This window comes from Nipponia nippon, unplaced genomic scaffold, assembly GCF_047370975.1.
Source record: "Nipponia nippon isolate SJK-2023a ecotype South Korea unplaced genomic scaffold, ASM4737097v1 scaffold_8, whole genome shotgun sequence".
Classification (NCBI taxonomy): Eukaryota; Metazoa; Chordata; class Aves; order Pelecaniformes; family Threskiornithidae; genus Nipponia; species Nipponia nippon.
Genome location: NW_028262402.1, coordinates 32,643,991 through 32,671,154, shown reverse-complemented (window position 1 = coordinate 32,671,154; position 27,164 = coordinate 32,643,991). Strand labels below are relative to the sequence as shown.

At 40.9% G+C, this 27,164-nt stretch overlaps 1 protein-coding gene across 2 annotated transcripts in view; it reads left to right on the top strand.

Annotated features, from left to right (window-relative positions):
* NTRK2 (neurotrophic receptor tyrosine kinase 2) overlaps positions 1-10,306 on the top strand; it is a 207,988-nt gene extending 197,682 nt beyond the window's left edge. For both annotated transcript variants that reach the window (XM_087741303.1, XM_087741304.1), the window contains 2 exons: positions 4,994-5,152; positions 6,016-10,306. In XM_087741303.1, the coding sequence (XP_087597429.1) occupies positions 4,994-5,152; positions 6,016-6,201 (345 nt within the window). In that variant the 3' untranslated portion in view covers positions 6,202-10,306. The remainder of the gene's footprint in view (positions 1-4,993; positions 5,153-6,015) is intronic.
* The last annotated feature ends 16,858 nt before the right edge of the window (positions 10,307-27,164 follow it).

Below are 27,164 nucleotides of genomic sequence, written 5' to 3'. Positions count from 1 at the left end.
TTTAGCAGGAAGAGAGATTACACCCTGTTCCAGCTAGTCCTTGTCCTGTCCTTTGGTCAGCCCCTGCAGCACCCTACAGCACGGCTCTGGAGCTCCAAAGCTCTCTGTCATACCCTCAGCACCACAGCCCCCAGTGCTGCTGTGGTGAGACCAGGTTGCAGCTGGCATGCATTCCGTTCAGACCTCCCTCTTCATGGTACAAATGAGTAAGGCATAAACCTGGTGTGAACTGACTGAGTGGTCATCTTAGCAACATTATTTCTTGTGCCTTTTCCCAGCCCGTGGCTTGTGTCTTATCTGTGAAGCCCCACATACAGCCTGTTTCTTCCATATCTCTGTAGGTTGCTTTCCCCCGGCTCCACCCACAGGCTCCTGTTCCCAGCAGGAGCACAAGGCTTCATTTGCTCGTTTTTTGTAAAAGAGTATACCCATTTGCTCACAAACATCAGGCAACAGGGTTTTGGGTTCCCATGGCAGTTGGGCAGTAGAAGTTGAAACAGTGATCAGGGCAGGGTGTCGACAGATGCATTTTTAATTGGCATAGGGAAATGGCAGTGATTGCCTGTGTTTCGCTTGATGACAATCAACTCAGGGCTCTTCTCTATAGCAGCAATATTAATGTGCAAGAGAACACATTGAATGGGTAGATGGATGGATGGATGGATGGATGGATGGATGGATGTGTGCAGACTCTTGGGCAACAAAAGTCAACTTCCACAGAATTTCGTACTACAGGCCTGGTTTCCTTCTTAAAACTGAAATTTCTGCATTAGACTAGCCTCACCATTTCCTAGGGCCTGTGAAGCAGGATAAAGAACATATGAAGCCAAAAAGTGAACAAACTTAGCAAACTCTAGAAGCAAACTTCAAGGCTAAGACATGGTGCTTCTACAGCAATCCTTGAAGCTTGACGTTTGCGAATAGGTGAAAACAGTGTTCAAGGTTGGGTTATCTGGCACCTTTCAAAGTGCTGAATTCGTTTAAAAGATGAGTGCTGAAAGTGGTGACAAGTGAAATGACATTGCATTGTTGGAAGTGCAGCATTTCATACGTGGAATAGTGTGGCGGTTTCCCCTTGGAAGTGCTTCCTTGGAGAACGTCATAGTTCACTGCTCTGGCATAGCAGTCTCCTCCCTGTGGATAGTTTGCACATTGCAGAAGCTAATTCACCAGGCTTTCTGATTTAGATTCTAGCCCAATAGTGCTAGTAAAAGCAACTAGTGAACGTAATACAAGGCTACAGCTGGGCTAGGGAGTGCTTGCTTTCATAAACTGACATTTGGAAGCAAGTATTTAAGTCCCAGAAAGGATCTATACGAGTGCAAGTCCGAATAAAAATGAACCATCATAATGCAGGTGCTTTCAGGTGAACATCAAGAAAATATACGCTAATTTGTATCCATAAAATGGTGATTTTTGCAGCATTTTTACAGCTGCAGTACGGATTTTAAAGTGATAGCATATTAAGTTGAAACTGCAATGCTTTTAAACCTGTCATAACTTTAGCTAGACTGAATATAAAGGTGTTATTTACCCGCAACTGTAGTCTGCTTAGCACACAACCATTTTAAAATCATGTGTATCAAGCAGCACTGCAATTACAGGGTGCATAGCAGGGACTTTATCCTGCAGAATGCTGATGATATCCGAGACCTGTGTAATACTTGCGTTTCTTATTAAAGCGTACGTAGAAGGCATCCTTTTGAAGCACTCAGCACCTTTAAAGTTTGGTCAGTGTAGTCAGTTTTCCTTCATTGGTCCTTCTTGGAAAATAGCCCTTAGCCTTGCTGTGAGTTTGGCAACAACAGCAAAAAGGCACTCCACCTCTCTTCACTGCTATTATGGTACACCTGTGGGTGCTTGGACTCAACAGTCCAATAAAGATCAAAAGAAGCTCACAACTGTCTGGCAGTTTGTTTCAGGCATCCTGCAAACAGTGGTGTCAAGTCGCGGGCTTCAGTTCAAGAAAGCTCTGAAACATGTCCTTCATTTTAAGCATATACCTAACACAGCCCTTAATGCTTTTCTGAGCTAAGTGACTGTTGTCTCAGTAACTAACCACTGGTCATTAATAGAGAAGGAAATGTGCATTTAGAAAAAGTGCCTTTGGCCAGGCCCTGACCTGTGTTTATGAAGTGGCTGAACCGAAACCTGAGTTGAACTGAAGATGCTTTCGGACCACAGGCAGATGCTCAGCCTGCTACAGGTGATGCTCAGTGTTGCACAGACAACCTGTCTTCATTGCAATGCCATCTGGCAAGAAGAGCACCCCTTATAATACTTTTATTGATACTTTGCAAGGCATTAAATATTGTTTTCACAAAGACGCTGAGGGATTGGAAATAACTTTGCCTAAAATGGTTGATATTGGCAATGATAAAGATGGAGAGACCTCAAGACTTCTCAATCCTGGACAAGTACTCTGCCCAGTGAAGTCTTCTGCCTTCAGGGACAGAAATGGACACAGCTCCAGGCAAGATGATGTGGGAAGAACACCAAAGAGCCTTGTGGCTCGTGCTCATCTGTAAATCAAATTCTTGGTGTCAATACTGATGAGTCAGTCTTGCTATGACTGCAAAGAGAGACAGCTAGGTCTGTGATGTTACAGATCAGTTCATTGCAGAGCCATCATTTGGCGGCAATTTATCATCATCACTCTAGATGCGTGTCACTCATTTTACTGAATGATGTTGGAAACTCAGCATAGAGTCCTACCACAAATACACTGTGGTTCTGTAGCAAGGAGCCATGGGAAAAGAAGATTTGGACAGTGGGATTTTTTAATTGCTTTTTCAAAATCTCTTGGTGTAAGATGTGACAAATAAGAAAAAATAGAGACACGTATTTTATTGTTTATAGCTTTCATTAATTTTTAAGGAATGAGTCAAAGAATTTGCTGAAAAGAACGAGTAGCAGAGGCTGTATGATGAACAGATCTAAATGCCATTTTAATATTTGATGAGACCAAAAGCTTCTCGTCACTAACCATCTTTTAATGGCACTTGCCCTTTGTCTGGGTATATGTGGCTGCATGTTTCTACGGGACTAACTTTTCTGGCTTTCTAATGAAATACCTCTCAAGATGGGGGTGAAAGTGGTGGTTCGGAGGTGTTTGGTTGCCATGTCAGTGTAGGTAGTGATAAGGTGGGAAACTGAAGCTTTGTTTGCATCTCAGTGTGCTCACGTGTTATTTCAAACTCTCCACATCGAGTGACTTCTCATTCAAAGATGATGAAAAATACTGATGCACAGAGCCTTACAGCCAGTCTGTCTGCCAGAGGGGTAACCGGTAACGCAGAGACGAATGGACTGAATTGAGCAAAGCACTTGAAAATGTGTATCCATTTCCTGTCAATAGAGTGCTCAAGTGTATGTTTTTAAGTAGAAAGCCTCAGGAACTAGGTCCCCTTTTGAATGGCTCTGAAACCTGTGCACAGCAACCTGCATTGAGTCAGATGCAAACCTGCAATGTAGCCAGGAACTGAAGTTGCGAGCCCTGCCTTTCCTTCGTCATCCCAACAAAAAATACTCCTCCATTGCTCGCATGACATCTGATGTAGGGGGAGGAGAAGAAGAGCCTAGTAACAGACCAAGTCTATGAAAGTTTTAGCATGACTTTCTGTTTTTATGGAGTCAGTGGTGAATGCTGACTTGTGGCGATGCAGGGAACAGGGTTGAGCTCTCACAGCCGTAGCTGTTTTTGGTATGCTGCGCTAACACTGAATTACTGACAAATAGCTGGAAATGGATGTTCTGCATGATGTAGGAATAATGTGAACCCTGACTGAACTTCTGTTGGGTTTTCCTTCCATTTGCTGTTTCAACATGAGAACAAGGAGGGCATTATTTATAACAACAAATATAAAGTCGCACAAGGGGAAAAGATATTTTGAACTGACAGAATTTTGAAAGTGCAGATGTGGTTTTGTAACTAAAGGCATTTTCAAACAGGAAAATGAGAGTTAATCAGAAGTTAGATGTCCTTGAAAAAGCTTTCCTTTTTTTTTTTAACTTCCTGGGAAATATTCACAGCTGTCTTGATGCAAAAGTAATCAGAATATCTATATATCTGTATCACAGTATCTCAGCAGTTACACTATTTTAAAAGTACTTGAGTGGATTTCTTTATTGATGTCATCCAGTCAGAACAAGACAGATCAGGAACAATAAATTGTTTAGAAACTGGAAATAAGAGATTTCTTAAAATTTAAATTAAGGTTAGGAAACCTAATTTTAAGGAAGTATAGCATTCTGGGGAAACTGAAAAATGTTCTAAGAGACTTTCAGAAAGGCATTCATTCAGTGAAAGATCCCATTCAACATGAGTTGATTTGGGATAGGACTCCATGTCATACAAGTTGTTTATTATCAAGGGACTATATCCAAAGGACTGAAACTTTTTTTAAAGCTGTGTAGGACTGCGTAGTTAATGTGGAACAAAATAATTTAATGCATTAACTTTGGAAATTATCAACAGAAAATGGCATTGCTTTAATTCACTCAAAATTAGGATATTAAACCATAGAGAACCTGATCCTACAATGTCATGCAGTCTTCATGGATTTCAGTTGATATTGCTGAGTTTCTAGGAGAATCATCAGTGCAGATTTCATTTCATGAATCAGTTTCCTGAGTGTGAAAATGGAGACTAAAACTGGCCTAATTTAAAGTGGGTTGGTAGGCTAAATTAATTAATAATATTATAGAGCTTTCTGTTCCTTGGGTAGGGGGTACCAAGTAAATGTTAAAGATGAGTTTGCACTTCAGAAACAATGTCTTTGGAGATTCTGTTGAGAAACCTATCATGGTAGTGATTGTTGTTGGGGGGAGAGGAGTTTGGACCCTGAATCCCTAGTTCTTAAAAGCTCCTCAAAGTGAATGGTATCAGATGGGAAAAAAAGAATTCATGGATTCTCCTTATTTAACGTCTTGATACTCTTCCTTGTAAGGCTCTGGAGGAATTATTTCTGACTCTTTCATTTGTTTTTCTCAGGTTGGGGGTCACACCATGCTGCCCATTCGTTGGATGCCTCCAGAGAGTATCATGTACAGGAAGTTCACCACAGAAAGTGATGTCTGGAGCCTGGGGGTTGTATTATGGGAAATTTTTACCTATGGCAAACAGCCATGGTATCAGCTCTCAAACAACGAGGTGTGTGTAATACATTCTCAAACCGTGTTGGGAAGGCTGGCAGGTTAACTGTTGGTGTAGCTTCTCTGGAGAAGGGACAGCAACAAATTTATTTAGTAAAGACAAAACCCCTGATATCAGGTATTTATGGTATTGTCATGAACTTTGTGGTTGAATTTCTTCCTTGCCATCCTTTTCTCCCCAAATGGAAGTTGTCCAAGCAGAACTATACCAGTTGGAATTTAGCTTTTTCCTTTGTATAGGATAGAGTCTGCTCTGGGTATTGGGAAGGATCATGAGGCAATGAAAAGGAGCTTAGCTATCTCCTGAATGGGCTTTGGGTGATTGCAATTCAGTATCATACATGTCATTGTTGCAGAGTGGCTGCCAAAAACCATTCTTGAATAGATTGAAGTAATCTGGAGATCTCTTGATTTCCAGGCAGTCACAAGTAACTCCTTTCCAGAGATTAGCCACAGTGATACTTGTTAAGTTTAAGGAGGGAGGGAGGGAGAGGCACAGGTGCTCTGTGTGAGCAGGGTGAAAACTGAGCCTCCTTCTGAGATGAGGTGAGGTTGATAGGTGGGTAGAGAAAGGAGGTATGGGATTACTTCCTGGCTATCATTCCCTCAGGAGTGGAAGGGGCAACATGGGTGAACTTAACATCAGAGAGTTATTGGTCCTTGACAACTTACATTACAGTGATTCTTCCAGATCACATACCACTGCTCATGCATCTACCCAGAAATTCAGCCCTTGGCAGGGCTGGCTGGCTGAACGGCCACCAGTGGGGCTGCCGTTACGATTAACAATTAACTCTTCCGTGGGTCACCCCCACATAGTTGGCACAGCTGTGCTGATCCTTTCCTTGTGATTTCTCACAGGTGATTGAGTGCATCACTCAGGGCCGAGTCCTGCAGCGACCTCGCACATGCCCCAAGGAAGTGTATGACTTGATGCTGGGCTGTTGGCAACGGGAGCCTCACATGAGGCTCAACATCAAAGAAATCCATTCCCTCCTCCAGAACTTGGCCAAGGCATCTCCAGTCTACTTGGATATTTTAGGCTAAAGTCTCCTAGCATTTCTTCTTATGGGCTGTGGGAATGAATGTGTTCAACTGCCGCTGAACTCCATTAAAATGTGTTCTTAACTTTGACAGTATTAATGACAAAGTTGCGGAGAAGCTTTCAAAGGGCAAGCAATGTGCACTTCTCCATCTGTAGACACAGTATTGACTTTTTAGACATTACTGAGACGTATCTCTTCTCTCTCTCTCTCTCTCTCTCTCTCTTTCAGTTTCTATCATTTTTTTCTTCTCTCCTGTCTTTCTAATCAATTTGGCTTCTGCATTATTGTAACTCTGCATAGACAAAGGCCTTAAAAACCTGATCTGTTATATCAGCAGACTTCAGTTTGCCCACCACAACTAACAATGCCTTGTTGTATTCATGCCTTTGATGTGGATGAAAAAAGGGAAAAATATATTTGACTCGAACTTTGTGATTTCTGCTGTACAGCTACTGGGAGTTTATATGGATTCACCTCAATTTTTTTGCTTCGGCATGTGGGTGGAAAAAGAAGACTGGTGTTCTTCTCTACATGAAGCATGTTCCTTGCAGAGATAAAGCCAGATGGAAAGAAGACAGTCTTGTATGATACACTGTCTGGAGAACTAGGGGATCAGATGGCATCCAACGCCACAAAAAAGCACTGAAATGATTTGATGGAAGGCAAGAGGGGATTTAGCACTTTCCCTGAAGAGTCTTTCTGAGGACTAAAGGGATTGTTCAAGGAGGTGTTTTGCCAGCACCTTTCATTGCCAGATACAAGTAAAAGGGAAAAGATGCTGCCTGCACTGCACACAATTATGTTACAACATGATAAACTAAAGACATGCCCTTATTTTGTCTTCTGGTAGGATATTGTCATGCCACTGGTATAAAAATGTTCTCCAGCTAGTCTTTTTTAATAAAGGCTGAAGCTAGGCTTATTAATGTACAGTATTAATTTCAGGATCACATGTTGAAACTAAGGATTTTGATAAGATAGGACAAACTATAGATGCTGGGGCAGGTGTATCTTATACTGTGCTTGTCCAGCAGCATATTCCTTCCTTCCTCAATCCTTTTTCTTTTTTTTTTTAACCATGCAAGCAAAACTGTGCATGGTCTTTGTCGATTAATGCCCTTCTTGTGCAGAAACTATCACTCATCTTGTAGTACACCCTAGTAGGCATAGCGAACTCATAACAATGTAACTTATATTTCATTAGAAGGGGCTAATGGAGGACATTAGCCATGTTAAAATGCCTTTACGATGTTACTGATAAAATAGGCTGATATAACATGAATAATCTAATGCACGGAGATCACTGGTTATGTTTGAGGCATGGCAGGGGATAGAGATCTCTAGGGAAAACAAATTACTCTGAGGTTATGGCTTACTATTCAGAGTGCAAAGACCCTGAGCTCAGCGCCATGTTTGTATTGGTACTAGTGCTGTCATTACCAATGTCCTCTTTCTTAGATAATTTATTTTTGGTCGGATTGGCATTGTATGTGTACCACATTTGCATGGCCACTGTGTTGATGACAGCTGCATGGGCATACCTGTTATTTTTCAAACCAGAAGTGGTTTTGATGATTTCAAATTTAGAGTTAGGATTATTTTTAATATGAATTCTTACAAATGAAAACCTACCTTACCTGTTCCTCAAGACTTTAGCCTCCCTCTGTGAGGGGGCGTTACTGCAAAAAAGTGATCTTTCTTTCCGTTTTCTCTTTTCGTTATTTCTTATTGATATGAGCCAGATCAAAATAGACCTTCATCTTTGTGTTGGGGATATTTTATTTAATAAATTAAGCATTTTATTTTTGTAAGTGTTCCCGTAGCACATTTAATATATAGTTTGCTCGCATGTATTATTTATTAAGGCACTTTAGGTTTTTCCTTCAGAAGCTTTTAGAGCTAGCTCATAAAGATTCTGAACATTTTCAAAAGAAAACAGTTCACTGGACACTGATGAAGTTTTACCCTTCTCAATGTCATTGAAAAGGCAGCATTACAAATAAACATGACAGTGTAACTATAAAGCCATACTCAGTATTTCTTTAATAAACTAGATGTTATTTATTAACCACTACTGAACTGGAAACACACAAAAAGCCAGAGGAAGATTCCTACAAAATGGGCCTTAAAATTTCATCTAGAACGTCTTGGAAGTTCACACAGAAAGCTAGATAAAGACTGAGCATCCAATGAAACCCATTCTCTTGAGAATCTGAATGTTGTGTTTTAAAGGAATTTGAAACTGGTTTTCAAAATAACAGTGGTGGAAAAGAAAGGTGTCAGAGTCCGCTCTTACTGTGCAGTGGGAGGAGGCTGCAGGTGGTGGAGGGGGGTGCTAAGTTTCTACCGGCTGTATTCTGTCTTAGTTTCTTATGAGCTGAAGAAAAAGGCATCTGAGATGCTTCTTCTATTGGAAAGCAGGCTCCAGCCTGAAAGCAAACAGGTGGGTTTTGCAAGCACTGAAAGAATGTATACCAAAAATAACCACAAAACCCTGAAAATGTACTTAGTGGCATCTTCTTTTTGATTTACTAGTGAGACTATTAGAGTCATTTCAGAGAATAAATAGTGTTACAATGCATTGTGCAATAACATAGCAGTATGTTAAACTTCTAAAGGACCAAATGTTCTACAGAGCCACCGGTATGGATAACGTTGACCTATATCATTAATGTTCTTGATAGTGCATAAAATGTATAATCACAGTAGACAAGCTATAAACTGTAGCTATACATAGTTTGCGTTTGTTCATGAAAAGGTGGGTAAGCTTAGCAGAATGAGCAGAGAAGAGGAAGAAATATGTTCAAATGACAATGAAGGGTGAGTATATGTGCACATTCATCATGCTTGCACTGTCAGCTAAATCGTGTACACTGAGTAAATATGACAATCAGGCTCATTTAAAAAGTCTTTCTGGACTGTGCTATGAACTGATCATATATATAATATATATTATATATGTGTGTTTGCATATGACATATATATATACACACACATAGCATATACATGTATGCCTATGTCTGTTGTATTTTATTTATATATGTGCAGACATGCATGCACATTATGTATGGGCTGTGTGTATATGTATAATTTTACATACACCAACGTTATTACAAATGATGATTAGAGTGCTATTAATAAATTGATAAAGTCTGCTGAGTAACCAAAATAATTTTTTTTCTTTTGATATTTCTTTTTCTATGTTTGTAAGATTCAACTTTTTAACTGGTGTGCAGCAGAGGCAGTGCTAGAATGCCAGAGATATAACAACAAGCACTTTTCTTCCCCAGATGATTGCATAAAAACATTTCTTCCATTCCCATCTCACTTGTTGATTTCTCACAATGAAATGAACAGACAAGCTTCCAAGCTTGGAAAACAGAGTTTGTTTTACTGTCATTTCTGGGTTTGTGCTATTGTTTTTTTATTGTCCTAGAATAACAGTGCAGCTCCATTAGCATTTTATACTCGTCTGCAGTAACGAAATAATTCCAAGAATGAGCTGGACTATTCAGACTGCAACACGACTTGTGGGATAATGAGAATGCCAAAATTCAGCAGTAATAATAGCAGCATTCGCCACACTCTGTCCTTCACTCTCAATAGATCTGCAGAACTCGGAACTGGCCGTGGAGAACAGATACTTACAAAGCAACAGCACCCCATGATGCATGGTGGAGTGTACCCTTTTTAAAAGGACTTCATTCATTTTGATTTGTAAAACAATATGTATTGTCTACAGTTTAATAAGTAACTGCCTGTTTTTTCTCTTTTTCTTTCTTTTTCGTCCTTTCTTGCTATTTCTTTATCGCTTTCTTTCCTTCTTTATCTTTTCCTTTCTTTCCTTTTCTCCTTCTTTCCTTCTGCTTTTCTCTTCCTTTCTCCCTTTCCCTTTCTTTCTCTCTGTAGCCCTCCCCTCCTTCTGAGAGATTGTGTTTGTTGTCGTTGATGTAGACTTTTACAAAACAGTTGAAAAAGAAATTAAATAACCCAATAAAATGATTAGGTCACTGGATGACTAAGGTACAATGCATATGTGATAGAACAAGTCTGTGTCTGGGTTGGTGCAGCCTGTAACTGAATTCCAAATACTGCTATAAAATGTGAGGGAGGGGAGTGGGGAGGGGCTGGGGAACAGGTCGGGGTTTCTAATCAAAGATGAAGGTTTTGATAGCACAGGAAGTTGTATTTTCTTGTTCTGAGGGCTAGGATGAACCACTGCTGCTTTGAATCAAGAGGTCCTTTAGAGTCTTAGTTAAAACACCTTTATTTGGGTGGGGCGGGGGGGGTATGCTACATTCATCACAAATATGAAGCAAAAAAAAAAAAAAAGTCTACATGTTGCAGGGAAAACACTGTGAATTTCACAATAGCAACCAAGTGACTATTTTGCCATCTTTTAAACATACGTCTCAGGAGAAGAAATGGGAAATGATGGGTGTGTTATTTTTCCGTCTATGCATTCTAGACCAGGTCTGTGGGGGTTTTTTGTTTGCTTGTAGAAGGTTCTGAGTGATGACCAGCTGGTAGTTTATAAACACTGAATACTTTGGGCAAGGATAATAGAAGCTGCTAGTAGTGAGGCCATTTGATTGGAAGATGTGAGAAAACAGATAAAATTGAATCTTTCCAGAGGCCTATATCTTGCAGCTTGTATGTATCTTTCTGTAACTTAAAGAAAAGCAGCTAAGAATGTTTTATATACAAGTAATTTAATTCAACATTGATGTTTAATTGAATCACCAATAGAGAGAGAATCAATTAATTATGAAATATTTGTCCCAGCCCTGCTCTCCACCTATACTTTATGTATATATATATATTTCTGGATATCGCTCTCTTTGTCACTTAAGGTAAAGAGGAAGATATCTACATATAAATATAAATCTATATTGTCACCAAACTGTGACCTGGTGTGTAGAGCTATCTTTCTCCTTTCTTTTTTATTTTTCTTTTTTTTTTTAATGTGATGTCTCCGTGGAAATATTTAGTGGTTCTTGTTTTGCAGTTTGTTATAACAAGTCATTGCTTTAAAACTTTCATTGCATCTTGGCTGATTTCAAAGTGATGCCTAGGTATCAGTGTTAACAGTTTTGTTTGTGAATCACGTGACCAGCTTCTCTCAACATGACATGGAAAGTCTCTTGTATTACAGTGTATTTAATAAAAATGGTGTCTTACAATAAACAATGTCATCCAAAAGAAAGATAAAATGATTACTTTAAAAAACCTAAAAATTTCATGAAGTGTTGTGTGCTATTTTCTTTTGTTTGAATCTTTTGAAAAAGATGAAACTAAGGAACAGTTCGGTATGCTTACAAACGTGACATATTTGCACTCTAAAACTGAGTAAAAACCAGGTCGTTGAACTCGTAGTTGACGAAAGAGGAGACCCATAGGAATAGGGCAAAGGAATATCCAATCTGAGTGTGATGACAGACTCCTTTTTTTTATTATTCTTCGTTTTCCAAATGAAAATCATATTTGAATGCTTGTCATTTGGGGAGCTGGCTTAGCAAATACCTGTTTATCTTCTAGCAGAAACAGGCCTTCAGGTATTTTCTGGCTTTTTGCCGAAAGTGGCCCTCAAACGACAGCCCTGTTAAAAATGTAGTTTGTTCTTTTTAACTCATGTCAGTCTAGAATGAATATATTGGGAATAAATATAGCATTAAATCCACGTCCTTGAAGAACATAAGATTCAGAATGCAGAGTGCTTAGACATCCAAAGGAAGTTCAGCAACCTTCACAAACTATTGATCTAAACCAAGCCCTTCAAGGTTAAAGTAAAACAATATGAGAGCCACTTTATGACTGCGTCTGCTTCCCTCTGCCAAGAGACCTCTCTGAGATTAGACAAGCTGGCTACAAGCATTCAAAAGGTCAAAGGAAAATAATCCACTGAGAAGAAGCCTCAGGATAAAGTTTGTCCAAAGCTGTGAAAATATCCTTGAACCACATAAAAGAGATTTGTTGGCAGTTTGTGTTCACCCAGTGACTTAGAACTGTCTGACCTGCTTTCATGGTAAAATCCGGATGCCTTCCAGACTTGGTGGGTTGTGTTGCCATCCCAAAATGGAGCACCTCACTGCAGACAACAGGTTGCAATGAAGTCTGTCTGCCAGCAGCGAGAGCTGCAGAAACACCCAGCACCGAGCCTGTGCAAGCATCACCCTGCAGTCCCAGCAGCATGGGCACCACAGCCCACAAGCCCTCCCTACCATTCCCTTTCCCCAGGGATTTTTAAGGCCAGGAGCACGTAGCAGCAGCAGGGACTGGACATCACCACTCCTCATGGCCACTCTGCGTCACAAGACATGAAGCCATATGAGCCAGCAGGGCCTGTGGACAGCCTCAGCAGGACACTCAGTATTTCTCCAGCATTGCAACAGGGCAGGTTGGTTGTTCCTCTCCTGTGCGGCCCAGCCCCCTCAAGACTACAGTTTGAGCTTCCCCTCCCCAGCAGCCCTCCCGCCTGCCCACAGTGTCCCATAGCTCCTTCCCAGTTCATCCCAGCCTTCCCAGATGGGCCCTTGGGCAGGCAGGAGGTGTTGATGTGTTGATACCCTTCCTCATCTCTGGTTGAGGGAGGATGAGTTTTCTGTTTCCTGTCTTTCCTACCTGTGTGGCCCCACAGCGTGCCCCACGTGGCACTTACTTAAAAGTAATGACTGGTAGTGTAATGACATTACTTAAAAGTAATGACTGGTGCCATTTTTATTGCCTTCTGTTCACTGCAACTGTAAGGGTAAAGGTATTAGTTCAGGCTGCACAAGGGGCTTGCAGAAGAGCCTTTAACGAGGCTGATGAGCTTCCTGATGCTCCAAAACATGTCAGATTTGATAGCTTGTTTAAGGTCACTGGTTTCTGCCGCAAGGTGCAGAGCAGCTGAGAACCCTCCTGTTTGCTGCTCAGCGACAGCCTTGCACAGCCTCGCAGCAGCCAAAGACCCATCAGCTCATCCCGTGCCTGCCTTCTGCATAAAATCCACAGAGAGCTGTGAAACACCTAACAGGCCAGGAGGGGATAAGCAACACAAGTCCTGCACCTGCTTCTGCTGAGGCTCAACAAACTTCCACAATTGATTTCCTGATGAAGAAGTCTTTGTGCTAAATGCTTTATATAACTGGAAAATCAATCATCTTGATCACTGTATTATTTTAAAAGTGATTCGTAGTGCCTATTGATTACTCCCATTAGTATTTTTTAATAGCTAGGGTAATATATTTTTAAATTAGTGAGAAATTTTATGTTACAAAGGAGAATGATGGCCCTAGAAAGGATGAAAAAAAATCGTAGATGTCATTAGGACAGGGTCAGGGAGGCTCTACTAAACCAGCTCACAGGTTAGCTTACCAAAGCAATTTATTAATATTTATCATAAGCCATAGGTTCTGACTGCAAGACTTCATGCAAGAAAGAAAATAAGTAACCACCTGAGGAATCACCCAACTAATTTCTATGCTAAAAGAGCCCTGTGCTTCAACTTCTTGAGGATGGTTTGATCTGCACAACATGCATGGGGTTCCTTCACCAACTCCTACCTTTTGAGAGTTGAAGATTTTAGGGCTTGGGTCTATTTTTATCAGTGATGCAATGAAGAATACTAGTAAAAAAGACCATAAGCAGAACGAGAGAGGTGTGGAAAAACAACCACTATACTTTCTTGAGCTGGAAGTCACATCATGCAAAAATAGGTACTATCACAAATTATCACAATTTATCACAATTTGAGCTAAAACTCAGCCTGGACCAGGGACTGATAAAGATCCTCAGAACAGAAGAGCTTGTGCTCTTTCTGGCTGGGGTCTGTATTAAATGGTATGCAAGGAAAGAAGAAATGGACGAGAAGATCAGAGAGTAAATGAGCAAACCCTTGTTTAAAATGTGATGTAAATATTAGATGTGTAGTTTTGCTGTCCCAGTGTCTGACCTTAAAGACAAATAAAACAGGCACTTGACAAATTATTTACACATATTTTGAGCACTTCCAATACAGAAGAAGATGTTTCTAGGCCTAACAGTGCTTTGTTATTATACAATGACTGCTAGTCTCATGGAAGGTCCAGGTCTGCCAAATCATCCTGATTTTTGCATATTGTTTTTTTCTGACGCTGTTCATTTAAATACATAAAAACTTGTACTGCTGTTCAGTGTGTCACAGCATGGGCAGAGCCAGCTCCAGGGATTAATCTGATTTTGCCAGCTAGCCCATTTAGACACTGTTGGGAATGAATAAATAGTTTATTGGTGATTAGCAGAGAATGGGAATATTGACACAGGTAACTCCCGGGGCAGGCTGCTGCTCGGGGTAACCCAAGTCCTTCTCTGGAAGGCTAGGGCTGCAACAGGAATGACAAAGCATCTAGCGCCTTCTCATTCACAGTCTGAAACCAATTTACAACTGGTTTGTGATAGCTGATCAAAGGGAAAAAAATCTCTCTCTCCTTTCTGTATGCCCTTCTAGCCAGTGCTACCAGTCCTGATCCTGGGTAACATTTAAATTGAAGCTTTTTTCTTTCCCAGCATGCATTACCAGAGTAGAGCCTTCAAATTTGGCATAGGCGATCAACTTCACCCTCAAAGCAGACGGTTCCTTGCTAGTTGGTTTTCACACCTGTAAATGTCCTTTAATTTCTGTGCCCTGATACTGCAGAGATAGCAGATGCTCGCAATGCATGTGAGGTGAACAGTATTTATTGTCCATGCAACAGAGAGGAGAAACATGTAAGTGGGAGCCAGCCCAGGCTGCAAAGCTGACAGAAGCTGAATCTGTGTTCTCCAGCCCTTAAGCAGTGACGAGAGGCCCCGCGGTATCGACCAAGGAGCAATGTGGGAATGTTTCTTCCAGTATGCTCATGTCTTACACCCCCAACACAAATGTTTCCCTCTCCCCTCATACCCTGCACTACAAGAGGGATAGACCAGCTGCAGCACTTGTGTCGCCACAGAGGAGAGCACAGCCTTGGTCCTCAGGCTCACGTAGCTTTTGGGGAGAGTCCCAGCAATCAAGAAGTCCTTGTCCCCAAGTGCATGCACTGATTGGGTTTCTGCATGCCCACATCCTGATAGAGGCATGATTCCCCTTTGCTGGAAAATGCTGGGTCCAATGCTGACAGCAAGCCTCCTGTCCATCTGCGGTGAGTCGGCACAGTCCCACGGGATGCTTGTGGAGGCGGCATGGCGTATCTCCACTGTGAGCAGGGTGCATGTGGCCATGGACAGCCTGCAGCCTGTAATCCTTCTTGACTCTTTCCTGCAGCCTCGGGAGCATCCCAGGGCCGACACTGGAGAGGAAGAGGGAGGGAGCACACTTTCACCAAGGCAAGCAAAGTGCTGAGCGTGCAATGGTCTTGGTCTTAGGTGAGTGGGAAAAGGTGTTAATCACTGCAATGGGAAATGCCTGTCATGCTGTCCATCACAAACAGCCCACACACAGCTGCCCACACTCCTATCTTCATTGCTGCTGTGGCACCAGAGCACCCAGCCAGCAAGGGGTGGCTGTGAGGGCTGCAGAGCTGCCTGTCTTGGCACAGGCTGATGCTCATGGCTGTGGCACATCTCCTCAGGAGTACACCCTCTGTTTTGGGTGGACCTGCTGGCTGGGGGATGCCACTCATTGCCACTCGGGCAGCCCTGTGTCTTTTGCCATGCAGAGGGCTGGCAGCTGCGCTTGGTCCTGTATCTTGGTCTTGGCCATTTTTTGGGTGCCTTGTGCAGCTGCCTGCCTTGCCTTCAGCCGGGGGTCTGGTAGCAGAGAACCAGGTGGGTCCCAGCCCTGCATCAAGAGGGGAACAGCTCCCTGGCCCCAGCCAATCACCTTCTCGCTGCAAGGCACAGTCTGGCTTCTTCCTGGCACAGCAGCTGATAAATCACTCAGTGGCGCAGCTTTGTAGCTTTAATGATCTTGAGATTGAAACACTGAAATACCTGTCCTGGTTTTATTGCACTGACTAAATCTGCTCATAAAGGGAGAACTGATGTACCTTGTCCCAGAGACTATTTAAACAGTTCTCAGAGGCACACATCACCTTTCCCTATACAGGTGACCCCCTGGATGGCACCAGCAGTATTTGAACCTGTGTGCCTTGCCACTGCTGGCTCTGGGCGCACCCTCCTTGTCTCCATGCGTTCCCACCACTCTTGCTGAGGTCGGTTTTGGGAGCCAGCACACAGGCACATGGACAAACCCACTGCTGGCCACCCCAGTCAACGCAGCACAGGGCAGGCAGAGGTGCAGTCCTGCACTCATGCAAGCCACTAGTGCATTTTGCTTTTGCTGCAGCTGATCGCTATTTCTAAAACTGGCTTTTTATTCATTGGGCAATTTTTTTTCAGCACTTAAGTTAGTCTAGTAAGAGCACTGCTGACATCCTCAGCTCCTATAATTAACGTTTCAAGAAAAATCACGGCTGGGAACGGCAAGTCTTTAGGAGACAAAGTAAGACAAACATATGGATCTCATATCCCCTGCTCCCCTCTCCCCGTTCGTCCCCAAACACGGGGGTTTTGGCACAGAGTCTGTTTGTCTTCCAGCTCCTCCAAGCTGTTACACAAGAAAGAAAGTCTCTGCAAACAATCCATTGTAAACTTGGGTCATCCCTTTCCGCTTATGGTTTTTTTTTTTTTTTTTTTTTGCACGGCTTTGTGATTTGAGAAATTACGTTGACAAATGTCATTAGCGCCAGTCATTTTTAGCCACCCAGAATCTAAAGAGGCTTGGATGAGGGAAAGCAGATGGAGAGTATACATGGTGCCTCTGATACCACAGAGGCCACTAAATAAATACACACTTTGCTTGGTTAAAATAATACCTATTGGCAGTAAATGTTGTTGTTTTTTTACCAGTGGGGGACTAATCACCTGGCAAGAGCTAGGTGCTCTGCAACCTGTTCCAGTGCTCTTTTGGCTTGCCTTGCATCATACAACCTCACTGACTTCCATCCTAGGCAACCAGGCAAGGACTGATGAAGTCTGCAATATCAAACTGATATTGTAGGTCATGCTGTTTTCCCAAGGTGTGCAAAATCCTATTGCACTGTCATACATGTTGCTTAGAGGTTATTTTCAGACTAATTTTTCAGACTAATTTCAGACTATTTGCTGCTGAACACCTACTTGTCAATATGACTCAGGGCAGGGTTCAAAGATGGCTTTCCCAAGCCAGAATGGTATGTGAGGCAAATTCGGCTGCCAGTTCTTTTTGGATGTAGTCAATATTTTTTTCAGAAAGCCAGAAATACAACCAATGGACGCAAAGAGTCTTGATTTCAAGTCTGTGGCATCAACATGCCCAGCCTGAGTCTCACCACAATTAGCAGCATACAACTGCAGAGCTGGTGGCAGTGGGGGGGCTGTAAAACCCAAACCAGAAGAGTGTGGGCTGTGGAGTGGCAAACAGTGATGCCTCCTGGGACTCTGTCCAGGGATCAAATCCTGCTGTTGTTTTGGCTTACAGAGGTCAAAACCTGGGGTGCTCAGGGGAGCAGGTGTGATGAGAAAGGACTTGGGAGGGGATTAGATAATCTCATGCCAGACTAAGAAATCAAGCCAGGGCCAGCCCAAAAAACTCTAAAATTGACAGAGAAAATGCTGTTATTTTCTCTGTAAAACATGCCAGTGATTAAATCTATGTGGGCAGCCAGCATCTCGGAAACTAACGCAGCACAGATTTGTTGCGTTTTACCTTAAAAAGACACTGCCGGCTGCTGCCCTCCCTCTGTTCTTTCCCCCGCAGTCGGCGATTCCCCAGTGAGCGGGACGCTCGACAGGAGAAGGACACACCGCCTTGTTTTCTAGTGATGCTTTGGTGAGGTTAATGCTGGCAGCCTTCATCTCACTGGTTACTCGAAGTTCAGTTTCTGCGTCTTCCACTTCTGCTCTGACATAAAGCCTTTGTCAAGAGAGACGAGTTACCATGGCAGTGCCTCTAAAATAGAACGAATCCAACACACATCAATACCTGTACAATAAATACAATAAAGTACTACTTATAATGCATTATTCTGTATTCACTGGGTAGTAATTTGTGCAGGGGGCTGCAACTAACTCTTTTTCATTTAATTATGGGAAAGCAATTCTTCAAATCGGAAATGCTCTGTGCTTGGGAAGGAACAGAGCAGAACCGCCGAGTGATTAAAAAGACAGAGCTCCGGTTGCTAAATTAGAGTCGCTAACAAGGTTGCTCTTCATGGAGAGGCTGATCTATCTCCCCCTGATCATACTGGGTGTTGGATCAGGCCCATACTCTCAGAGAAGTGCAGGCGTTTAAGGGTTTTTAATAAGGCTGTGTTTTATTTTGCAGGAGATTGTGGTTGGTATTCCTGGTTGGTGCAGGCTGGGGCAAACATCTCGGCAGGTCAGGACACACGGCCATAAGCCAGGCAGAGGGAGCTCAGCCAGATTCCCTTCCCTGAGACAGGAGGCATTCAAAGATCACTAGAAAACTGGCTATATTTATGCAGGTGTGAGACCAAACCTATGATGTGATGCTTTTCCCACCAAGGCATGGGTCTCCCTGGTTTGGGCTGCACATGTCACAGCTGTGCCAGACCGCCAGGAAAAACTCACAGAAAATGCCCCTCTTCAGATATCTCCTAGAGCAAGAGATGATTAACTGTTCTGCACAGGTGCCTCAGACTGGACTACATGACCCAGTGCGGGGTCTTCCAGCCTTGTTACTCTGTGCTGGGAAGCCCTTGTGTCCCACTCGATTGCCTCCGACACACCAAGGCTTTCACATTAAAAGTGTTCTTCCCAAGCCAGTCCAGACCGAGCTGTGTTATATTGCTTTGCTTAATCGAGCATTATAATTTTTAATTTATTTTTTTTTAAAGATTACTTTGTTTATCATGCTTTGGCACTTTTAGAAATCCTAATAAACTGGTTTTCTGGTTCAGTGGTTTGCTGCTCTAGTTGACTGTGAGCAGTGGAAGATCTGTAATGAATATCTATGGGGAAACCTTTTCCCTCCCTCCAGAAATAAGTGGTAAAGCTTCCTTTGATGCAATGGGTGAGACTTGCAAGAGGTGAAGTTATGTTCAGACACTCCAATGCCAGTCTGAATGATTTGGATGAATGAGCGTGGAGGTGTTGTTCAACAAATTTTCTATTCATTTCCTCATTCCTCGTTTAAGTAACTGTTGTACTGACGCTAACATACTTGTAGAAACTTGCCATCCTGAAGACAGGGCAGTTTTCCTGGCAATACTTTTGAACCCAGTTCTTTCTGTTATATTCACAGTGAATAGCATTTACTGTTGCATACGGTGCCACTGAATGAGGTCTGCGAGCCACTATCTTAAGGACCTCCGCCTCTTGCATCTTCACTGATGCCTGCCACAGCAGTATGCTCGGGAAAAGATTGTCTTCTCATGTGCTTATTCCTCCCATTATTGTAACAGTTCATGCAGTTAGGACTGGAGTTTGGTAGTTACATTTTTGAACTGCTGCAAAATAGTAATGACAGTCAGTAAAAAACCAATGAATTATAAAGAGGTTTTAAAATAAATTAATATGTGAAAAAAATGTCAGTGATGCTGTTAAATTACATCTCAGCATCAAGGCAATACTGCATTTTACTTGCTGGTGTTAAAAAATGCATTATTTCAGAGAAAAATTAAGTCACTTCCATGCAGTTGTATAACAGCAAAAAAATAGCAGCTATACGAAATATAGCAAAACACAGGTATATCCTAGGAACAACCAAAACAAGGTTCAACAAAACACAAGTGAATTATTTCAACTGTATGCACAAAAAAGTGGAGACAGAAGAATCCATGTTGCTTTTATAACATTTCATAACATTATTTGAACTTACTAGTGACAGACTTTTTCTCATTCTTTATTACAGACTGTCCAGCTCTTAAGGGCAATTTAGGTTTTTTTTAACAACTAAAATATGTTTCTGGTAAAAGTCCTCATACAAGAAACCAGTTATAGTCCAGAAGCAAAGCTGGCTAGCTGTTCATTAACATTCCTTTGTTGAGATATAGACTTCCTTCAGAACTAATATTCCTAGAAACATATGTATATATCTAGAAGAAATCTCTTTTAAAAGTGTAATTGTTGCTTTCATTTCTCTCTCTTTCCATATATATGAATATATACACATGCATACATAATTTTTTTTTATCACCTCTATTTTTAGCTTCTGTTCTGTACTTTTTCAAATCTTCCTGAATTCTGGAAAAGCTCTGATAGTGGAGGTAGGAACGGCATGGGAGAAAGGTCCAAGTAGTGGACACTTCTGGGGATTTGGGATGAGTGAGCACTGTGAGGAGTACAGATAAATCTGCAATAGGTGCCATCCAGTAGTTCTACGGAAAAGAAAAACAAGCAAGGCCAGGAGAGAGAAGAAGGGAGGTGGAAAGATGAAATACACAAAAAAGTATAACTGTGTGAAATCTTTACACTTTCAGAATTAAAAAAAAAAAAAAAAGGCACAAAAAAAACCCACAAAATTGGTTAGAGGTATCTTGGTCATAAAAGAAGAAAAACAACATGGACATGATTGGCTTTATCCTTCTACTTTGGCCATTGACTTGATGAAGACAGTACAGGATGAGAAAGAATGGCCTTCATAGCTGTTTAGTTGTGGAATGGCTGTTTTTATTTTAACAGTGAAAGTTTATAGTGTGTGCTTAGTCTTCAAGAAAAGTAAATCATCCACTGGTGTTTTCTTATGGTTAAGTGGTGGTCTGGCAGTGCTTTAAGGCCTGGTAGAGCTCTTGTTTAAGTCAGTGGAAATCTTCCTGTTAATTTCAGAGGGCTTTTAATTTGACTGCTGTGAATGTAATGCTTTTATATACACTATGCCTGCAACAAACTCCCAATAGATATAAAGCTTCTGCCAAAGAAAAATACTGAGGCACTCTGAACATAAAAGTGTGTCTCACTCTAAATCTGAGGTAATGACCATTTCATTGCTCAGTTCATCAGCCATGCTAGCACCAATGTACGTAGGAATTAATATGAAAAGAATAGAGAAGGAACAGAAAATATCATTGTGTCCCTGAGTAAATCTTTACTTCTTAAATGCTGCATGCATCTCAAACAGTAGTGTAAAACTGAAGACAATTCAAAGAAGGGCCACCAAGAAAATCCAGGTTAAGGCAGCAGCCATCATGCAAGAAATGCCTCAGCAGCATCCTAAAAATAGTCTCAAGTCTTCAGACTTCAGGAGGTTACAGTGAAGAATTGTAAAATTCTGAGTAGCATGGTGAAGGTGAGTACAGCATGATTATTCATGCTTTTTTCAAATACAAGTGCTGAGAGCCATCAAAAAGAAATAGGAGGATGTTCTGGAGACAACAAGAGAAGATATCCTTCCACATCTGCAGTTTAGCTGCGTAGCATGGCCAAAGCTTCTTGTGGGCACCAGGAATGAAAGTGGGTTCAAAGGTTGCTGGACATATTAATTGGAAGAAAAATCTACCAAAAAACTTTAAAAAGACAGACATCATCTCTGACTGGGGAGGTCCCACAGCGATCAGCTCACACCCCACATGAGGCTGGGAAAGGATTCTGGTTAGTACTGTGTGTTCCTCCTGTCCTTGCGTCCTTCTCCAGGCACCTGTCACAAGTGGCTCCTAGAATGGGGAGACCTTTGATCTGTCAGGGTACAGCCACTCTCACCTGATTATTTCTAAGAAAGAGGGGCTGGGATGACTGCAGCCATGGCTTTCAGCAGTACAATTTCCAACAATACCAGTTTCACATGAATTATGAAGTATTAGTTGCAATATTAACAATATTCTTTAACATCATTGGTTATCTGATGATACTGTTTCTGAAGTGGAATTAGATCTTTTTTTTCTTTTAGATGTGTATTTTTGGTGATGAACCAAAGAGAACTGATAATGAAATTTTAGGTTGAATAATTAGAAAACAATACCCCTGCATTCAAGCAAATTCAATCTTAAATGAAATGTCCTCAGACACAGTAAGTACACAGCCTCATTAAAATGGAGTCCGTTTTTTTACTTCTGTCTCTTGCTCATGAGCTTTCTTTACATTTTTAATGATTTTTATATAACTATCCCTATTTTCTACTTGTTTTTCTCATGTGAAAGGTTCCAGAAGTAACTGGAATCTATAGTGAAAGTGACTGTAGCAATATGCAAATAACCAACAAGTGTACACAAAGGAAGAAAAGTGAAGGAAGAGAAAAATTTGTGCTCAAATGCTTCTCAGTTATCATCTAGTCATTTTTCCTGAGATTATCCAGACACTCAACTCTTATCCGCTAAGTGACTTAAAAAAAAAATCTCAGTCAGGTGTTTGTTGTACCAATGACAAGGTTCAAGTCCTCAGATGGAAGTGACACGAAGTGAACAGTTCCCCTATTAGAAGTCAGGTGAAAAAAAAAGCTGGACATTGTGTGATCTCTGTTCAGATCCCTGTGCTGCTTGGCTGCGGTCCCCCGAACCTCCCAGGCTGCAGGGAGCAGGAAACGGCCTCTGCTCCGGGTGGTGCTGTTAGTACCATCCCAGACTTCTTATACAGCGAGCTGATTACGTCCCAGAGCTTTCAAAACTGTAGATTATGTGTGGGGAGCTGGTTGCTAATATACTGTATATGCCTTTATAAATACTTGTCTCCATAGCATGTAAAATAGGAAAACGGTGACATTCCTCTGAAGAGAGGAGCAGGACAGCTCACTGTTATCTTAACTTTTGACATTTTAACTAAAACTAAGGCTTCTTTTAAACTCTTACATGTTTATTCATGTGTTTTGTATGCCACTGTATGTTCATCTCTAAACCAAAATAAAAAAAAGCACTGTCTTTTCCTGAAAGCTGATAAGTCTGGGATAGAAAGAAATATTTTAGACATTAATTCCAAAGTAAAATTATCTTCCAAATTATTAAATAATTAATAATTTTTAGAAATAAGCAAGGAATGGAGCAAAACCTAAAAAAAACCCACAAAACCTGTTGCTGTTTCTTGGATGCGTATTTCCGCCATGCGGTACAAACCACAGTGAGTAAACAGAATACTCATAATTATCTTTAAAAATGAAAATAAAACTAAAAAAACCCCAAGTAACAAATAACAGCCACTTCACTGGTGTTTCGGAAGATGTCCTTCGGATGAGAGCTTCAAGCAGAGGTTTACATTGAGGTTGGCTCCTCTTCTGGTAGGGATGGTGTTTATCTCAGTGCATCAGACAGAAACAAACACAATTTATAAATGAGCAAAGATTTTAGTCTGTAGTGGATCCTAGGCTGCTTATTGGGGATAATGTAATTAATAAATAGCAAGAGAGAGTGAGGGCAAGCGGGCCTTATGCCACAGGAGAAGAGTTTAAAATCACCTTTTTACAAGAAATCATTTAAAGGATTGGGTTGACACAAATGAATAGCAAATCCCACTAGTTCTGTCTGAAAAACATGTAGCTTCTTCCTAAGGAAGATGGAGTCTGATATTCCTGTAGCCTGATGTTTGTTTCTCTTCAGAAACACTGGTGAGCAAGAGCGTTGCTTGTTCTTGATGCTTTTGTGGTCTTCTGGTCTTCTAATCTGCCCTTTTGCTTCTCTGTTCACTTGTGTTGAGCTCTGAGGTTGCGGAGGTAAATAAATAAAAAAGCATGTGTACGAGTGCATGAAGATTTAGAAGAACCAGGGGATGTAGATGCAGAGGACTGCAGATGGGGTAGTCCATCTCAGCAGGATGTACAGGGTGAATCAGGCAGAAAGGGTGAGAAACTCTAGCAGCCTGAGGAAAAACTACAAGAAATGTCAGAATTCAGGTTTCTGTGAAGAGGCACTTGATTGTCTTAAGTGACTGGGAAGTTGCAGGATGTTTCGCACTGTGCAGGTCACTTGTGTTCAAGGCAGCAAGCGATCAAGAATATTTGTAGACAGCACTAAGAGAGGCAATCTGACGCAGGCATAAGACAACCAGCTTATATATTCCCTATTTTAAAAAGCCACTGGTCACCCTGTTAAGCTATTTATACAGTGTTAATACTCTGAATAGGGAGATAATTGTGCTAAGAGCTTCCTTATGCTGTGCACTTCGTATACATTACATGCCACCTACACTGTATGTGGCAGACAAGTAATTCATTCCCACTTCAGCCTGGGAGCTATAATTCACCCCAAGCACATGAGGATTGACTCCTCTTCCCCTAAGCAGAGCTCCATGCAGAAGGGCTGCAGGATGGGATATTGGCCGTAACAATCACTAACAAGTAACCAGCCCATAATTTTCAGAGATCATCCCTAGAAACTTTGATACAGGCACTGTGCTTTTTTAGTACAGTGAGATGGTACTGCCGTTCAGGACTGCACTGCCATTACAAATTGAAGCACATCCAGATTCCTTTGTCATTCATACTGAGTAATAGCCCTGTTTACTGGATGGCAAGGGTGCTAGAGCAAAATTACTTAATAACTGGAATTAACAGCTTTTCTAAATGCCTGTATCCACAGTACCTAAAACAGAAAAATGGTGATGTGCCTCTGAAGCTATGAGCAGGACAGCTCACCGTTACCTTCATATTTGACACACTAATTTAAATTAATGCTTCCTTTAAACCCGTTATACATTTATTCCAGTGTTTTGTATGCTATCAGTTGTTCTGCTGCATGTGTTGATTTATCTCTTCTAACTATCACCAGAAAATAAGGACAGATTGATGTAGAGGGAGAATGACACCAGTAGGAGCAGGGAAACAGGAATATCATGCACAGCTGCACACCCATTCTTAGAAAGCAATACAATGCAAACATCTGGAACCAGTTATCTCATTGACTCCCAAATCGTACTGCATCTTTTGGAGCATCAAAAGTAATCACAAAGCTGTCTACAACCTTTCCTGTCAGTTTTGTCTTTTGCCCAGCCCAGAAGTGGCCTAGGGTATCAAACACTGCTTTGCCCAAGTAAATGGGGAGAATGGAGGTGAAATGTACATAAAAAAATAAGCGCATTTTAAAATATTTTAGTGCTAAATAATTTTTCTCAGATGTCATTCAGCTGTCATCAAAATAATAGTTTAGAACATTACTGGAAACACTGTAGAAGAAAATTAAATGAAAACTGAACTGAGGAGAAAACATTACTTGTAGCTGCAGCAAGTGAAAATTTCCTACTAAAAAATTTCTACATTGAGAAAACCGTACATTTTGCAAAGTAGTAACTGTATTCTAATCTTTATCTGTAAGCTCCCTCTAATTAACACCAAGGCTGTAATGGTCTGTGAAATCACCTTCAAGAGGACAGTGGCCCTCATTAAAATCTCAATGCTTTGTTCACAGAATTCAAAAAAATCTCACCAAAAAGACAAAGGTTAATACTAAATTAGCAGAAGCAGCAAGGTTTGATTGGTAATCTTGAGAGGTCTTCACTAGACACATTACATAAATTCTTGCCAAGAGCTTCATTTTGGTTTAAGACAGTTTGATTTTTTTTTTCCCCTCTGTTTTGGCCTTTTGTTTTTGTTTGCTCCTAGGGATGTAGGAACAGCCTGCTGAGTTCATCATCTGCTCTATGTCAGTCAGAAATGTCTGTGTACAGAGCAGAGGGAAAGGAACATTGCTAATGGAAAATACTGATTTAAGAAAAACAGCAAAATTATTCTAAGCATATAATAAATCCTTCTCAATATTTGCAAATTATTAAAACCACTGAAAAGAAACTATTTAAATGAGTAATTAAATCCATAAAACAGACCAGATTGAATTTCCAGTTGCTTTTGTGTCATTCAGTTAAAAATGGCCTAACAACAAATTTTGCAGAGGTATATAATTTTTCCAGAAGCATAATTCACAAAACCCCAAGTTTCTTCTTTGCTTAATTTTTCCCAAAATATTTCAGCTTGATTGAAACAAGAAGGACTAGTAATGGTAATCCAATTAATTTCACCCACTTCTGCTCAAGAACAAGACTTCATACATGTGGATCCAAACACAGGATTATGATTTTCAAAAGAATTTGGACATTAGTTTAAATCACCCACAGCTTCTGAAATGCGGTGCACTTCCCTGGTTAGATTTTTTAAAATTGTACTTTGTTGATGGCAAAGGATACATTTAAGGAAGATTCTCTTTCTTCTAGTGAAAAGCTCCTTGCCATTTTAGGGTGCAATTCAACTGCTACTGCACACCATTCAAAGTGTCCCAAAAAACTTGGAGATAACCAAGACAGTTTTACTTTCCTTCATACGTGCTTTCATACTGTAGAGAGAAGAAAGCAGAACAAAACTAGACTTAAGTCTGTTGTCTCACTCTGGTATGGTGCAGAGTCTGTGCCAAAGCCCAAGACCTTTCTGTCTTGTATTAAAGTGTGTTAATTTGTCCAAAGCCCAGGGAAGTCCATAGGAGTATTTGCAATTAGCTGACTGGCCTGAAGTCAAGCCTCAAATCAAATGAGACATTAGTAATCAAAAAGGTATTTAAGGATGGTTTTGTGGTTACATTTTATACATATAAGTATTTTGGAACTGTGGTATGTCACATAAATTTAGAACTAAATATTTTTCCAGTCATTTATGAAAGAAAATAACCATTATTTTACTTTTGATTCATTTTAATAGTTTAAATTTTTAATTGCAGGAAATTTTGGCAATTGTAAAAAAAAAAAAACAACGCATTTTATGCCAGCACAGAAAACCGCACACACACATGTGTAAATCAATAAGTACTACTTAAATTTTTCTGCTTCTTATTGCATTCAGCATGTATTTGATGTAATGGCACGTGAAGGATAAAGTAAAAGATAATTTATCAACCATATTATATGAGCAAATATGTCTGCATATGTGTATTTCTACACACACAAATACAACAAGCTAGCAGTGACTTTTGTGGTCAGCAAACTGCATTGGACTGTGATTTTGAATATAACTAAGTCACCTACTTACTCACAAGAGAGCAAGAGGAGATAATTGTGTTAAATAATTAATTAACAGGATGAAAGTGTAACAAAGATATCTGAACAATAGGGCAGAATTTCAAGGTC